General features: G+C 34.6%; 2 protein-coding genes across 2 annotated transcripts; one reads left to right on the forward strand and one right to left on the reverse strand.

The window, feature by feature from the left end:
- The first annotated feature begins 3,819 nt into the window (after positions 1-3,819).
- On the forward strand, positions 3,820-6,621 carry LOC147558228 (uncharacterized). The gene is made up of 5 exons (XM_086659787.1): positions 3,820-3,951; positions 4,075-4,240; positions 4,355-4,656; positions 5,461-5,548; positions 5,677-6,621. Exons 1-5 carry the CDS (start codon positions 3,943-3,945, stop codon positions 6,369-6,371), a joined length of 1,260 nt encoding a protein of 419 aa, XP_086515913.1. The 5' UTR covers positions 3,820-3,942; the 3' UTR covers positions 6,372-6,621.
- A 6,363-nt stretch (positions 6,622-12,984) lies between these two features.
- Positions 12,985-14,983, reverse strand: LOC147558229 (uncharacterized). The gene is made up of 2 exons (XM_086664599.1): positions 13,533-14,983; positions 12,985-13,233 (listed from the first exon to the last, which is right to left on the reverse strand). Exons 1-2 carry the CDS (start codon positions 14,593-14,595, stop codon positions 13,199-13,201), a joined length of 1,098 nt encoding a protein of 365 aa, XP_086520725.1. The 5' UTR covers positions 14,596-14,983; the 3' UTR covers positions 12,985-13,198.
- Between the last annotated feature and the right edge of the window lie 2,234 nt (positions 14,984-17,217).

The raw sequence follows: 17,217 nt of genomic DNA on the forward strand, positions 1-17,217 counted from the left end.
TTATCTGACTCATTGATACTTAAATTTGAACGAATATAAATCAAGTCCTTATTTTTTTCAAAATAACTAATTATCTATTATATAAAACAGAAAGGAAAATGATGACTGGGACAAACATCCTTTTTTAATAAAGGATATTGTCTAGAAGCCCTTCTCAAAGTTTAAAATATAGTCCTTCGTAGAAATAAAGTTACCTATTAAAAAAACAATAATCTTTTCCTTCTTAGAAAAAAAATATCTAATTTAAGAAAAAAAAAAAAAAAATTCAAGGGCTAAAACCTATTTAAAAAACAATAGTCCTTTCCTTCTTAAAAATAAAAATTCTAATTTAAGAAAAAAAGAAACAAAATAAATTTCAAGTGTAATTTAACAATAAATTACACTTGAAATTTAACCATAAATTTCGTAACATGTAATTTATACAAGTGTCCGTGCCCTAGGGCACGAGATATACCCTAGTTCTTTTACAAAAATAAACAAACCCATTAAGTAAATAAAACAAATTTAGACTTTAGCGTGGAAGACACAAAAGAATTGAAGACTCTATTTTACACCACATACGAGTCAGAAACTCAATTGAAACTTGACATGTAAGACTAATAGAGACTTTTTGTAGTGCTGCATGAGAGATGTCCTTAAGATTTTCTTTTCCAAGTGTCAAAGTTGTGACACTTTAAATTTCTTTTCTTCCAAATAAAAATTTGTAAAATAACTTTATTTAATGCACGTGTCATTCTTAAATTCAATAGAACAAAGTAAAATTTTGTATCGATGTACATTTTACAGTGACGCTTGGAGGAACTCAATAAGAGAATCTAATTTTGTTGGGTGGTTTTGGCTTCTCTCACCCCAAAAGCTAGCTCAAGAGGTAAGACTTATCTCACACTTATAAACTCACCACATGCCCCTTCCACAACCAATGTAGGATTCTCCCAACAATCTTCCTTTCACACATTGGATCTTAACTTCAATAGTTATTGGGTCGAGAATTGTTATACCTGTACTCTGATACAAGTATTGGGTCTCTCGTCCCAAAAACTAGCTCAAGAGTTAAGAATTCGCTCACATTTATAAATTCACTCAATGTCCCTTTCACAATCAACTTGGGATTATTGCAACAAATTTTAGAGTATCTCTCATGAGATTCTCTATAATAAAACATTGAAAGTCTAGTAAAATGTCCTGTTGGAGGCGAATTTTTACAAAAACACTAAAAAGGGCCGGTAATTATAAGGCCCAAAATGGGAAAGTTAAAGAGAATTAGGCCCAATACTAAATAATAATGAGGAAAAAACCCATTAGGTAAAAATACAATTTTACCCTCCAAAATGAAATTTTCCGCTCAAATCAACGTCAAAAAACAATTTTGAACATTTCTGAACAATTCTTGGTTTGCTCTCGACAATTTTGTAAATTTCTGAACAAATCATAGTTTGTCTCAACAATTTATAAATTTTTGAACAAATTCGTTCTTGCTTAGACATTGTTTTGCCAAAATATTTCGCATTTTTTTCTTTTGCATTTTACATAGACAAACTAACACAAACATTTTGGCTACAACATTTTTCGATTTGTCTTGTGAAAAAATAAATGGTTTTGGCATTTTTTTGTTTTGCTTTCGACATAAATATAAAGACTAAAGCATTTTTTTGTTTGTCCTTTACAAAAATTAAAATGTTATGCGTATTATCCTTTGTATTTAACAAATCCGTTAACGAACAAATAATATATTGACTAATACATTATATATGTTGTTAAGAACACAATTATATATGACACCAACATTTTATAATAAGTCGGGACATTATTATAGATATTGTCAACATTTTATAACAACACAATGATATATGTTGTCAACATATAAGGGTAAAAATGGAATTATGAAAAATGTTCAAAAAATGGATTTTTTTGACATTATTATTTTTGAGTGGGTTTTTTTCTTATTAGGGTCTAGATTTTTGGGTTTTTCACTCATTTTTTCCACTAAAAATCTTAGGGGGGTAGTGGTTGGGGATTTGGAGGGACATGGCAATGTCCCTCAAAGTCTGTGTTATTGGTTGGGGACATTTTAAATGTCCCCAAATGTCTGTGTTATTGGTTGGGGACATTTAAAATGTCTCTAAATGTCTGTGTTATTCGTTTGAGACATTTCAAATGTCTTGAAATGTCTGTGGTATTCGTTAGAGACACGAAATTAAGGACATTTCAAGACAAATTGGTTTTGGAGACATATGAAGACATTTTAGTGTAAATTTGGAGAGCTTTTGGAGAGAAAATGTCTCTCAAAATATGGAAGACACTTGTGGACATTTCATTAAGAAAGATAAAAATTATTATTATCAAATTAGATTAAATAATTTATAATAAATAATATATAAAATACTATATTATATTATATTATATTATATTATATTATATTATATTATATTATATTATATTATATTATAGTAATTATGATATTATTATCATATTACTATATTATATTATTATATTAATATATTAATATATTAGTATACTATATACAATAATACATATTTACCAAATGTCCATCAATGTTCACAGATATCTACGGATGGCTACCAAAGTCGAAAAATATATTTTCGAAATAATGGTACAATTATTTTTATTTCATATGATTAGACGATTATGGTAATATTAAAATAATGAATGTCCACCAATTGTTGATCAATGTCCACAGATATATATATACGAATGTCTACGAAAAGCCGAAAAATATATTTTTGAAATAGTGGTACAAATATATTATTTCATATGATTAAACGATAATGATAAAATTAAATAAATAAATGTCCACCAATTGTCCATAAATGTTCTCAAATATCCACAGATGTCCACAAAACTCGAAAAATATATTTTTAAAATATGAGTACAAATATATTATTTTGTTTGGTTAGAAAATAATGATAATACTAAAATAATAACTGCCTACCAATTGTCATCCATGATGAAATAATAATAATAATAATAATAATAATAATAATAATAATAATAATAATAATAATAATAATAATAATAATAATAATCATAATTATATAGTAACAATAATAATATCTACTACACATTTTGTCCATGGATTCAATATGTTGAAATGTCTCCAAAACATTTAGTCTATAAACCAAATGTCTTGAAATGTCCATAAATACATTTTGTCCATGAATCAAATGTCTTGAAATGTCTATAAAGACATTTTGTCTACAGACAAATGTCTCGAAATGTCTTAAAATGTCTCGAAATGTCTACGAGACATTTTGTCCACGAATGTCTTTCTAAATCCCTATCCACTACCCCCCTTAATGACACTCTAAATTTTTCAGCTCTAGCTCGTGGCAAATCTCTGTGAAGGTGAAACAATTGAACTTGGACTTGGACTCAGACTCAAATTGCTACTGACCTGTGTGTAGTGTGACCTATGCTACACGGCCACTTGACAAAGTTTCCTGGAAGTGAGGAACCGGCAAAATTTGACAAACACGGTCACATAGGTTCTGAATAATACTATTGTCATTTCAATAGTACTAGATCATCTACAAAAAGATCGTACGGTTGGTTTTTCATTTCCAGGAACCACCACCTAGTTACGCCAACGCAAACGTCAAATATAAGTCCAAAAAGATGTCTCTCTAGTCAAAATGGTCCATCCGAGGCGGCACCATCCATCATCATCATGCATCAAATTTTTAATTCCTCTTTACGCATTCATACATTTAATAAAGATACAACATCATCCATTACACCCATCATCATCATCATCCAACTAACCTGACCACATCTACAGCTCATAAACCTCCCTCTATAAAGTCCAAACTCCATTTCCCATTTTTACTCTCTAACCAAAATCAAGACTTCTCTTCAAACTCAATTCTTAGTAGAATTCTGTCAAAGAAGAGCCCTAAATATTCATTCCTCAATCAATTAACAAACATGGGTGAGGTTAGTATTAAACTTACCTAATACCCATTTTCCATAATCTTCAATTTTAATTCTCTGAGTTCTTTCTTAATTTCATATTAAATCAGTAATATAATCAACAAGTTTTGTTTTTTGAATTTGCAGAAACTTGAAAATAATCAGAACAAACAAGAAGAAGAAGAAGTAAAGAAGAATAAGGGAGAAAAAGATGAAAAGAAAGAAGATAGAATTGTTACTGTTGTTTTGAAACTTGATTTACATTGTGATGGTTGTGCCAAAAAAGTAACTCGAACAATCAAGACTTGTGAAGGTATATAATTTAATAAATTAGGGTTTTTAATTTATGTTTCTTGAGAATTAGAATTGGGTTTTTGTTCTTTGTTTTCTATCTCTTCTGATTTAAGTGCTGTGATTGATTATGAAGGAGTGGAGAAATGTAAAGCAGATAGTGCGAGTGGAATAATTACTGTGACTGGGAAAGTTGATCCAATTATGATCAAAGAGAAAGTTGAAGCAAGAACGAAGAGGAAGGTTGCAATTATCTCTCCCTTACCCAAGAAAGACGACGGAAAAAAAGAAAGTGGTGGTGGTGGTGGAGGAGAGGCTGAGAATAAGAAAAAGGAAGAGAAAATAGAAGAGAAGAAAACAGAGGAGAAGAAACAAGTGGAGAAGAAAACAGAGGAGAAGAAACCAGAGGAGAAGAAGATAGAGGAGAAGAAAAAGGAGGTAAAGTTCACCTAACTATCTTCTATTTTACACCCTCACTAATTTGGGGAGATTGCATATGGTGCATGTTAGTTCATAATGTTTTTTAGGTAAAATAAGATTAAGAGCACGTGTCTCCACCTAACTAGATTGGGCTCCTACATGTTAGCTTACGATCTTTTTTTTCCTTTTTTTTTTTTTGTTTTGTTGAAAGGTTTACGATCTTATTTAGATACAATATACTCAGGTTCCGCATTTGAGTTTCAAATTGTAACAACCAGAGTAAACAAGGGATAATGTCACGAATTTCACCACAGAGTAGGTTATTAGTATCATGCTTTCAAAAATCAGAATACATCTGAAAAATTTGTTATCATATTACCACCCAAAACACTGAGTGCCACATCAATATTTCAATAGCCCAAATCTCATTGACTATTATTCTCTAATGAATTTTTTCTAGGGCTGCCCCTTCTTAGATTTGAAAAATGAAAAGTTCAAAACTGAAAACGTTGCATAAGCAAAACAGACTATGACCTTCCTTCCCATCTGAAAAGTGAAATAGTTAGGAACTAGTCTACCTTATTGTTTGCCATTTTATTCCCACTTTAACTATGGGTGACCAAATCATCCCTTTTCCCACTTCACTTGCCATACAAATTCTTCTCTAACATTATCTTCTTTGTTTCTTTCTCAATTGACCTTGTTTTAAATTATGAAGAAATTAATCAATTATTAGCTAGTTTAGCCTATACTTATCCAATTAGCTAGTCTCAACATAATTTAATCACATGTTTTTTATATTTTTGTTTTGGAATATTGCAGCCTCAGGAGACAACTGTAGTATTGAAAATCCGTTTACATTGTGATGGATGTATTCAAAAAATTAAGAAGAGTATTTTGAAGATTAAAGGTAAGTTTAATTTTAAGTATAATTAGTATTTATTATTTGTCATAATTTAAAAATTTGCAAGTTGGGTTAATTAAAGTTTAAGTTAAGTTTATAGTACTTAATTAACCACTTGTATTAAATAATAACAGGTGTTAACGATGTATCGATAGATCCAAAGAAGGATCTAGTAACTCTCAGAGGAACTATGAATGTTAAAGCTCTTACTCCTTATTTGAAAGAGAAGCTTAGAAGAAGTGTAGAGATTGTTCCTCCACCCAGGAAAGACGATGGCGCTGCAGCTGGTGGTGGTGGGGAAGACAAGAAAAACAAAGATAGTGTCGGGGGTGGTGGTGGCGATGGTGAGAAGAAAGAGAAGGTCGCTGACGATGGAGGTAAAAAGAAATCACAAGACGGAGCCGTCAAGATTGAAGAATCCCCCGTCAGTAGGGCAGTTCATATCGAAATAAACAAGAGGGATCATTCCGGGACCTCAAGCGTATCCGGGTATGGATATGTACCGGAACCTGGTCGGGGTTATATGTACGCTCCTGGACCCAGTCATGGATATGATTACGGACCTGGGCCTAGTCAAGGGTATGGATATGGACCTAGTCAAGGTTATGGACACGGAACTGGGCCTAGTCAAGGGTATGGATACGGACCTGGACCTAGTCAAGATTATGGATACGTATCTGGCCCTAGTCAAGGTTATGGATATGGACCGCCAATTCAAGGGAATGGGTACGGACTCAATAATGGATATGGTTACGGATACGTGCCAGATAATTCACATCCACCTCAGATGTTTAGTGATGAAAATCCAAATGGTTGTACTGTTATGTAAGAACGACGAATGAATCAAATCAAAATATAAATGTAAATATAACTACGAAAGTGAATTTTTCTTAGTGAAAAGGGAATATATATTATATTAGAGAGAGGGAGAGAGAGGGCAGTAGAGAGTTATGGGAAAAAATAATAGTAGAAGATTTATAGGCTAAGGGGGTTAGAGATTAATAGATGAATTAAATCCATTGTTGATTGTGAAATTTGTTGTTCTTCCTACCTAATATTGTCCATGTTGAAGTTTCAAATTTTTTTTTGTCAAGATTCTATTTTATCTAGTTCAAGTCCTTGGCTGTTGCAACAAAAAGAAGGGCTCATTATGTGCCACACTTAATTCTCCCTTGTTATCCCTACTTATTCTTTTCTTTCTTCTTAAGCAAAGGGCAATCGATCAACCCAAATTCATATAGCTTCATGATTAAAGACTACTACTAAGTACACATATGTCACATCTAATTATGTAAGATATCGTTGATACCTTTTCCTGCATTCATTTTCTTTTATTTGAAAGACAATCTTAATGTTGTCTTTTTTTGTTGCTTAATTTTAATGTTGTCTTGATGTTTATCGTATTCTATTTGACCGCATATTTAGCAAGTAGTTCTCAGAACGATCAATAATAAACAACTTATTCTTGGCTACAAAATGCACAATATTATAAAAATTTGGAGTTAATGACTTCAGTTTTGAATTGATAAACTATCATTAGTCAGAATATCCATAAACCAATATTTTAATCGAATAGTATGAACAATTGTATGAAAATGTGACCCTCATTGAAAATGGCTAACAACATTCAATTTTTGAGACCAAGTAAACCCTCAAATTAGATAAATCATCAAATAAAATTGACTATTTATGTAGAAGAATTAGACTTGGTTTCAATAGTCGTGTATGGTAGGCCTCAAATCAACTTAACTTTATTACCTTAATGTTTTTTTTCAACAAACATTACTTAATTTTGAAACATCACAAGAACAAATTCATTGAACTTTTGATCTCAAGTAGAAAGAGAAAGGCAAATTCAAAGGGACCATTGAAAGATTGAAAAGCAAATTTACCACTTTTAGGAGACATAAAGAAAGGTGGAAGGTCAGATTACAGAACAATCAAATATGACCCAAACAAAAAATTCACGATGAGAGAGAAAGAAAGAATTCCACCTACTAATCTTTAATTAATTAATTATACAATTAGTCGTAATCACAAAAAGGGTTAACTCTTTCCCATTTCAAAAGGAAAATAAAATTTTAAAAATTAAGATATTAGAAAGGCAGTTGACCATTAGTAGAAGTATTTTTTTTTGCTAGTTTGATTTACAAATAGTTAATGGTACAGCCAACAGCTAATGGAGCATGTACATAGGTCTCTAATGGTAATGGTAACTTGACATATGACATTAGTGATTTAGTGTCATGGTAAAAATAACATGTAATGAAGCATGGTTTCATAAATCATATTATGATAGACCATCTGAACTTCTAGTCGTAGTATCTTATTGTTTGTCGTTCATTTGACACGCCATGTTACATGTTATCTATTCTTCAATCATACTAAGAAAGATATATTAACAGACGTAGCTCGTATAGTTTATTGATGTGCGTGATGATGTGATGATGTATTTCAGACGGGTAATATAAAATTCACTGAAAGAGTTAGTTGATATTTTCCTCTTATATCTCGACATCTCGTACAAGAAGAGTTAAAACATTGAGGCGAGAAAAATTTCTTAGCTTAATGAAACAATTCCGCCTATTGTGTGTATCTACAAATCAATGGTGTTTCGTCTCTAGATACAACGACTTCATTCGCCTTTAGAGCTACGTTGAAGGAGAACACGGTCAAACTATTGAAATTCAGAAGGACTTATGAGCGATTGAAATTTATAGATGATCTGAAAAACTCTTCTTCAATATTATTGATTTGAAATGCTGGACAAATCGTGCTCCGACTGCTGAAAAAAGTGAGAGTAAGAGTTGGTTCTATTTATAGGAATCGAATTAACACATAATTTACGTCTCTGTTCAATGTAAGGACGCTTTTGTTGACCGTTTCATGAAAAAACATGACGGTTCTGTAGAGGTCACTATCAGTTACAATTTTATCCGTTGATTAGGAGGAAAATAATGGAAAAAACGTTGTCTGCTAGTTCCCTTCGCAAGGGCAAGATAATCTTGAATATGGGTCAATCATGGTTGTTGTATTGCACATTGGGGACCTTCAAGAAGGTTGCCCGGAGTGCACCCAACAAATCAAACGCGAGTAGTCAAATGCATTGACCGCAGATTGGGTGTATGTTTTGACTGCAAATTTGCTCCCCAAACTAATTGTTCTAGTTTGCAATTTGATCTCTAACTTAATAAATAGGGTTAATTTTAACTAATTAACTTTCGTCTGAACTGCAAAAGAAAATATCTCATTAGTCCCGAATTAGATGTGAGAGACTATTTGCTCTATATTAAGAGCTCGACTATGTGCATCTATCTCTTGAGTTTGTTGAGTTGAGCCAAACCAAAATTGGATCAGACTCCAACACCTAATGGTTGCCGTATAGACATATTTTGTACATTATTTATTTGGATGAATATAATTGAGAGAAAGGTGGCACCTTGATGATATGAGCTAAAGAGATTTGATCTTAGTGGATTCTGACTGATTGGATTTGGTGGTTAGTCTCTAATTGTTTGTTTTCATTAGATGTCATAGTTACACTAACTCATAAATTAATCTTTCAAATATATTATATATAGAAGTGATTTGCTTTTCCAAAGTTCGTGATCAAGATAATTGGAGTAGGTTCGGAACAATTGGGAGCTTACTCATCAACAAGAATTGAGGTAAGATTTGAGGACTAATCAATAAAAAAAATGGCCTATAATGGCCTACTCAACTAATAATTTTAAGTTGTAAGTGGCTTATATAATTATGTCTTAAGCCCTTAAGTATTTAGGTTTACTTCTATACGATCACGTATCCATGCCATTTAAATTCTTTAGGATTACAAATAAACGTCGAATGATTTGGCAAATACATGATATTTAGATTGAGAGTCTGATTAATGAGAGAAAAAAGTCAAATACTTTGAACGATCTGATATGTATTATATAGACAAAGATAATCTAATACTAGTTTAAAACCTTTTTTCGCCTACGTCTCCGGATAAATAATTCCTAATTAGGTGCACAAATTTAATATAAGTGTATCTAAATTTAATCCAAGTCTTCCAAAATCTGGTCATGCAATATTGATTAGTGGCAAATCATTCTATTAAAAGTTGGGTTAGTTGGTGGAAAAAAATAGACCATTTTTGTTTGGACCAGAAAGTGTGAAGTGGATTAACCCACTTTGATTATGATAGAACCGAGAGTCCGAGAGGAATGGAGAGAGAGAGAGAGTAGTTCGGTCGACAGAGAGAGATAGAGGGAGAGAAAGTGAAACCAAAGTAAATGAGTAAACTCAATGATATTTCTCTGTAAGTTATTAGGGTTACAATTGAAACTATATATAGGTTAACAAAGATAAGTACAACTAAGGATACAAAAGATATTTACCAAGATACAAAAGATATTTACCAAATCTAAGTTGGTTAAGATCATGGAGGAGATCTTGTTTGCATGGGTTGCATGGGTCGGCTCCTTGATATCGCCGGTTTGGTGCTTGTGTCGGGTATGTGGGTGAGAGACCCATAATACTCCCCCTCAAGTTGGAGCGGAAATAGAAAGGACGCCCAACTTGCCAATAATCTTCGAAAACGCATCAGCTCCTAAAGGTTTGGTGAATATATCTGCAAGTTGATCCGTTGTCGGTGTAAACTTTGTTACAATAAGGTTGGTTTTGAGCTTTTCCCGTACCAGATGACAATCTATTTCAATGTGCTTCGTTCGTTCGTGGAATACTGGATTGTCGGCTATGTGAAGGGCTGCTCGATTGTCACAGTGGACCGTCATAGGAGAAGGATGATCGACTCCGAGGTCTTTAAGAAGATATTTGAGCCATTGTAGCTCACAAGTAAGAGTTGCCAAAGCACGGTATTCTGCTTCTGCGGAGGAGCGTGCTATAGTATGTTGTTTCTTTGATTTCCACGATAATGGACTTGATCCAAGCATCGTGAAGTAACCTGTCGTTGAACGACGAGAGGAAGGGCAACCAGCCCAATCTGAATCACAATAGCCAGAAACATGGAGTGAGCTGGTTGCGGAGAGAAAAATACCGTGATCCAAAGTTCCTTTAATGTAACGTAGGACTCGGTTAGCAGCTTCTAAGTGAGCAGTGGTTGGTTGCTGCATAAATTGGCTTAAGTTATTGACCGCAAATGAAATATCAGGTCGTGTAACTGTAAGATAAATTAAGCGACCCATTAGTCTTCTAAATGGAGTCGGATCTGGAATATTGATTCCATCCGTTGATTTGAGACGGAGTTTTTGTTCCATGGGAAATGAAGAAGGCCGGGCTGCAGTCAGACCCGAATCCTGAAGAATGTCAAGGGCATATTTTCTCTGACAAAGAAAAATGCCTGAAGAAGAGCGGGAAACTTCTATTCCTAAGAAATACTTAAGAAAACCAAGATTTTTAAGGGAAAATGTATCCCCAAGAAAGGATTTAAGCTTGGAAATGGCCATTTCATTATTACCTGTGATAATAATGTCGTCCACATAGACCAGTACATGAATAATTATGTCTGCTTTGAAGTAAGAGAAAAGGGAATAGTCTGATAGGGACTGTTTAAATCCTTTTTGTAAAAGAACTGAAGAAAATTTAGAGAACCATTGCCTAGACGCTTGTTTGAGGCCGTATATTGATTTATTCAGGCGACAAACACGTGTCTCCCCCTTGTTGGAATAACCCGGAGGTAATTTCATGTATACTTCCTCATTTAAGTCGCCTTGAAGAAAGGCGTTATTAACATCTAGTTGATGAAGAGACCAATTTTTGATGGCTGCAATGGAGAGGAGAACACGAACTGTTACTAATTTAGCAACCGGAGCGAATGTGTCATGATAATCTAGCCCTTCTATTTGCGTATAGCCTTTGGCGACTAGCCTGGCTTTGTAACGTTCGATCGAGCCATCGGGTTTAAATTTTATCTTGTAAACCCATTTACAACCTATGGGACGTTTGTTCATAGGGAGAGGGACAAGTGACCATGTATTGTTTGATTCCAAGGCCTCAATTTCTCTGGTCATAGCCTCTTTCCAATGTGGGAATTTCATGGCCTGAGAAAATGATGAGGGTTCATTTTCCGAAAGGACTGAGGCAAGGAAGATTTTGTGATCCGAAGATAAGAATTTATCGGAAAGAGAATGTGATAAAGGATAAGGAATATCAGAGTTTGAATTGGAGAATGGGAAAGTCGGAGTGACACATACATAATCGTCCAAATGAGGAGGTGGACGCCGGATTCTAGAGGGACGAGTTGTGTCCACTTCCTCGGTGACTGGAATTGGGTCAGTGGTGACCAAAGATTCGTCGGAAATAGGAATCACAGAGAGATTCTCGATCGGTTGGGAAGCACGATTCGAAGAACTGGCCGAGGTGCCTATAGAATCAGTGGGAAGTGATGGGAGGACCGGGCTTGCGGTGTCTGCAGAACGATCGTCTGAGTCAGCTAAAATGGCTGAGGGCACCACAGGTGATGACGGCCCTGAGGTCTGGTCAGTTCTTATCGGCACTCCAGTGAGTGGTCGTGTCAAAGAGGAACTCTCTGTGGGCACCCCAGTGACTGGTAAGGCCGAAGGATGGACTGTTGGGAAGTTGAATGTGCCATCATCTTCTATAGAAAGGAAGGGACGTTGTAGTTCTTGTGTGTTACAAGGATTAGATGACATTGGAAACGTGGATTCGTGAAAGACCACATCACGAGAGATGACCATACGGCGGGATCGTAAGTCAAACAATTTGAACCCTTTTTGTCCATGTGGGTAACCTAAAAAAATTGCCGGATTGGCACGAGGATCCATTTTGGTAGCGGGTTTTGGTGTTCGTACAAAGCACAGACAACCAAATACCCGAAAGTTAGAGAAGGTAGGTGGTGATCCAAGTAATTTCTCATGTGGAGAAAGACCATTAAGAACCAGTGTTGGTAATTTATTAATTAAATAGATGGCCGTTAAGACGCATTCACCCCAAAAGGATAATGGAAGACTTGCTTGAAGTCGGAGGGATCTTGCAACTTCTAAAATGTGTCGGTGCTTACGCTCAACGACACCATTTTGTTGCGGAGTGTAAGTGCAACTACGTTGGTGTAATATTCCTTGAGTGGAAAACCAATTTTGTAGTTCCTTGTTCATAAATTCCGTTCCATTATCGGAACGAAATATTTGAATTTGAGGAAATAGAGTATTACCATTCCCCGAAGAAATAGAATGGATTCTTTTATTGAATTGGGTCGTTACGTAATTAAAAAAATGTGTGATCCAATTTGTAGTGTCCGATTTATTATGCATTAAATATATCCATGTACACCTAGAAAAATCATCGATTAAGGTGAGGAAATAGCGACACCCGGACGTGGAAGGAGTCGAAAATGGTCCCCACACGTCCGCGTGGATAAGTTGAAATGGGTGAGTGGATTTAGATGTGCTAAGTGGGAAGGGTAATCGTGTTTGTTTGGATTGTGGACAAATTACACACGGAACTTTATTATTATTCATAATAGTAGAACGCATACAAGGAATACGGGAAATAAAATACTTATAACGAGAAACCGAAGGGTGACCTAACCTCCAATGCCATAAATCAAAAGAACTAATATTATTACTACTAATAGAACTAGAAATTGAAAAGATCCTAGGTTCCGTGCGAAGTAAGTATAGTCCTTCGTGACATTCACCAAGTCCAATCGTCCTTGTCCTCCGTAGGTCCTGAAAGACACAATGAGAAGATCGAAAAATTACTTCACAATTAAGTGATTTAGTAGTTTCGGAAACGGAGATGAGGTTAAATTTAAAAGAGGGTATATGAAGAACATTACGGAGAAACAATGTAGGAGTGAATTTAATTGAACCTATATTGTGAACTCTTACTCGAGTACCATCGGGTAGTCGAACAAAATAATTGTCGGGAGCCAATGAGTAGGATGAAAAATAAGAAAGATCGGAACAAATGTTTTTAGCCGCCCCCGAGTCAACAACCCAAGTAGCGAACAAAGGAGAAGACGTACCTGTCATGTTGACCGCCGGGTCTTGCATAGTGGAGGTGCCTGTAGACAGTGACATTTGAGTATTTCTTTGCTGGTCCAGGAGTGTCAATAGGTATTTGTATTGATCAAGTGACATGGTTGTTGCTGCAGGCACCCCTGCGTCAGGAGCAATGGAGGAAACCGTGGCTGCCAATGGACCGGTTTTGGTCTTTGGTGGGTAACCATGTAACTTGTAACAAGTCTGTTGAAGGTGACCATGAAGTTTGCAAAAATCACAGAATGGACGAGGTCGTTTCGGACGAGGTTTATCAAAGGAGTCCACACGGTTTCCAAACCGAGAGTTGTTATGACCGACGGCTAAAGAAGCCGATTCAACATCAATGACGGAAGAGTTCACGATGTTTTGTTGAATCTCTTCTTGTTTAACAAGAGAGTGGATCTTCAAAAGTGATGGAAAAGGATCCATAAGCAATACCTGACTTCGAATAGCCGAGAACCGGTCGTGAAGACCTTGGAGGAATTCCATGGCACGATCCTGGTTAGTTCGATCGAGGATCGATTTGCCATGACCACAAATACACGGATCAATAGCCATTAAAGACAATAACTCGTCTTGAAGAGACTTAAGACGAGTAAAATAGGAAGAGACATCGGAAGTTTCTTGTTTAAGTGACGAAATCGCTCTTTTAAGTTGAAACACTTTTGGAGCGTTCGTTTGATAAAACCTATCGTATAAATTTTTCCATATGTCTGAGGCAACATCATCATAAAGGACAGATTGGCGGAGATCGGGAGCAATGGAATTTGTGATCCAACTAACCACCAAATCGTTACAACGTTCCCACGAGTGGAGGTCGTTTGGATTGGTTGGTTTTGGAATGGTTCCATTGACAAAGCCGAGCTTGTCTTTAGCTCGTAAAGCTTTGGTCATACCTCGAGACCAAGACGGATAGTTATCTCCACTAAGTAGAGGCGTTATCATCACCGTAGTTGGTGAGTCGGAAGGATGAACATCATAAGGAGATAGAACTCGGTTAGGAGCTTGCATAATTGATTCAGAGGTGATATCTTCTGGAGTTGTCATTGAAAAAAAAAATGAGAGAAATGGCTCTTATACCATGTGAAGTGGATTAACCCACTTTGATTATGATAGAACCGAGAGGAATGGAGAGAGAGAGAGAGTAGTTCGGTCGACAGAGAGAGATAGAGGGAGAGAAAGTGAAACCAAAGTAAATGAGTAAACTCAATGATATTTCTCTGTAAGTTATTAGGGTTACAATTGAAACTATATATAGGTTAACAAAGATAAGTACAACTAAGGATACAAAAGATATTTACCAAGATACAAAAGATATTTACCAAATCTAAGTTGGTTAAGATCATGGAGGAGATCTTGTTTGCATGGGTTGCATGGGTCGGCTCCTTGATATCGCCGGTTTGGTGCTTGTGTCGGGTATGTGGGTGAGAGACCCATAATAGAAAGCTATCCCATTAACAGAGTAAAGAAGCCTTTAGAGGGCTTTACATGTCAAGCCAAAAATTATAACAAAGCTAGTGGGAAAAATAAATTGAAAAGACCGACTAATGACAATATTGATTCCGTAAGAAGAATTATGACAAGTATCTATAAGAAGAATTTTGTGACAAAACTCGAAATATTAGTCTAAATCGCTTTAATATGTGTATGTATTTATTATTTAAGAGAAATTATGATTTGGGCTAAAATAATTGGGTCTAAAGGCAAAAATATTGGATTATTAACAAGGGCGGAGTCAGGATTTGAAATCGCACCTGGCTAGCCTAATTTTTTCATTAAAAAAACGGCAGAAAAAAAAGTTTGTTCCATACGGCTATTGTTAGGAAGACGCAATTTTTAATGTACTTACAAGTTACAAAGTTACAATTAGTTAACTATGTTAACCAACCAACATCTACCCTAATATTTTTTCTGCAAATGCCAGTCGATAATGCATTTCTTAACGATGATTTGAATTTGCAGAGATTATCGCTAATGTAACTTTGTCATCCTTATGATTCCATGGTAATTGTATTACAACTTTATTTGATAAGGTTCCTATAGTTTTAATTAAGGCGTAAAAGAATCAGTATGGCGAGAACAAATAAAACCAAACTTTACGATAAAACTAAAATTGAATGTGCACATAGTTGATCTCCACACATCTTTCTACGGGATTTACTACGACTATTTAATAGTCTTGATAGATCTTAGTAAATCTTATGAATGTCAATATGTACGAGTAATTAGTAATCATATTCATTTAAAATCAAAGAAGAAAAAACCTCAAAGAGTATAGAATTAGTTAGAAATTTTAAGGAAAAAACCTCAAAAAGTTAACTAAAAGTAAAAAGTTACATGCCCTTATGAAGAAATTGAAATTGTGACTCCATGAGTACATGTACATGGTCAAGAGAATTCAAGAGAACTAATATGAGTGCGGTGAAGAGAAGGAAAAAAATAGCCAGAAAAAGTGCATGGAGGGGGATTTGAAGCAGGGACTTATGTGTGTGGGGTGTAAGGCTTACCACTAAGCTACCTCTCCCTCGTGCTTAGACTTGGCAAGGTATTTTATAAAACCGTATGCCTGGCTACCAATAAGCTATCTTCCTAGTGTCTATACCTATTGAGGTATTTAACAAAATCTATCCCTGGCTGCAGCCAGGGATAGTCCACACATAGGTCCGCCCTTGATTATTAATACACGAAAGTGGGTATTCAATTTTAATATTATTTAAGTTTAGAAGACAAATTATATTTTATTTAGTTAAAAACTCAACATCCAGTATTTTTTGTAACTTTCTTTCAAGTTGTTGCAAGCTTTTGAAATTGTTACAAATTTTTTTCAAGTTGTTCCAAATTACAAAACTATCTGGAGAGATGAAGCTTAGAAAAAAATTGAATGGTACTTCTCAATTTTATCTCAATGGGTTGAGATTATATCTCTCAAATTTACCTTCAAACTCTTTTCAACGGTTAAGATTACATTTTAAAATTTATCTCAAAAGGTTGACATTATATCCCCAATCATATATTAAACCATTTTCAACTGTTAAAATTACACCTTCCAAACTCATCTCCCAAATTGAAAATACATATTTGATGTATTAATTCCATTGTATTAAATTAATAAGTTATATAATTCTACTTTAATTACTTTTTTATTCAGACCAATAGCAAGGTGTCCAAATTATATCACTAAATTTATTATATTTATAAGTGTTTTTGGTTTTTATTAGGTATAAAAGTGAAGACAACTCAAAAGATGAGTAAACCTTCACGAGATATGTAGTTTTTTCGTTTTTTTTCATCATGCATGTCGCATGCGTTATTAATATCGATTAATTTAAAACGAGATTCCTTAAAATCTAATTATTTTAATTAATTGTTTTGTTTTCATAGTATATTTTCAGGTCTTTCGACCATCAAACACTAGACATGAGAACATTTCCACTGTAGTACTCATAATTAAAAAATCATCGTTCTTAAATGGCGAAATAGAGATTTTCAACTCTTTTGTCTCTCTGATACAAATCATTAATGTTATTTTGTATACTTACGATTGTGGCATGGTTCTTTTTGTGAAAAAAATAATACCTGAAACATGGTCAATATATGTATTACACTACAAAAAAAGAACACTTTTAGACATAGGAAAAAGTATAAAGAAAAAAATCCTACCTAAATCAG

Source organism: Eschscholzia californica, unplaced genomic scaffold, assembly GCF_041429995.1.
Source record: "Eschscholzia californica isolate CP2 unplaced genomic scaffold, dmEscCali1.0.p SCAF_2, whole genome shotgun sequence".
NCBI classification, from domain to species: Eukaryota; Viridiplantae; Streptophyta; class Magnoliopsida; order Ranunculales; family Papaveraceae; genus Eschscholzia; species Eschscholzia californica.

Excerpts from the sequence above, each read along its gene's own strand:
- LOC147558228 (XM_086659787.1), top strand. Across the intron at positions 4,241-4,354 it reads AACAATCAAGACTTGTGAAG|GAGTGGAGAAATGTAAAGCA; the intron begins GTATATAATTTA and ends TTGATTATGAAG. Across the intron at positions 5,549-5,676 it reads GAGTATTTTGAAGATTAAAG|GTGTTAACGATGTATCGATA; the intron begins GTAAGTTTAATT and ends AAATAATAACAG.
- LOC147558229 (XM_086664599.1), bottom strand. The coding sequence starts at position 14,595 with ATGACAACTCCAGAAGATATCACCTCTGAATCAATTATGCAAGCTCCT. Across the intron at positions 13,234-13,532 it reads CCCGGCGGTCAACATGACAG|GACCTACGGAGGACAAGGAC; the intron begins GTACGTCTTCTC and ends TGTGTCTTTCAG.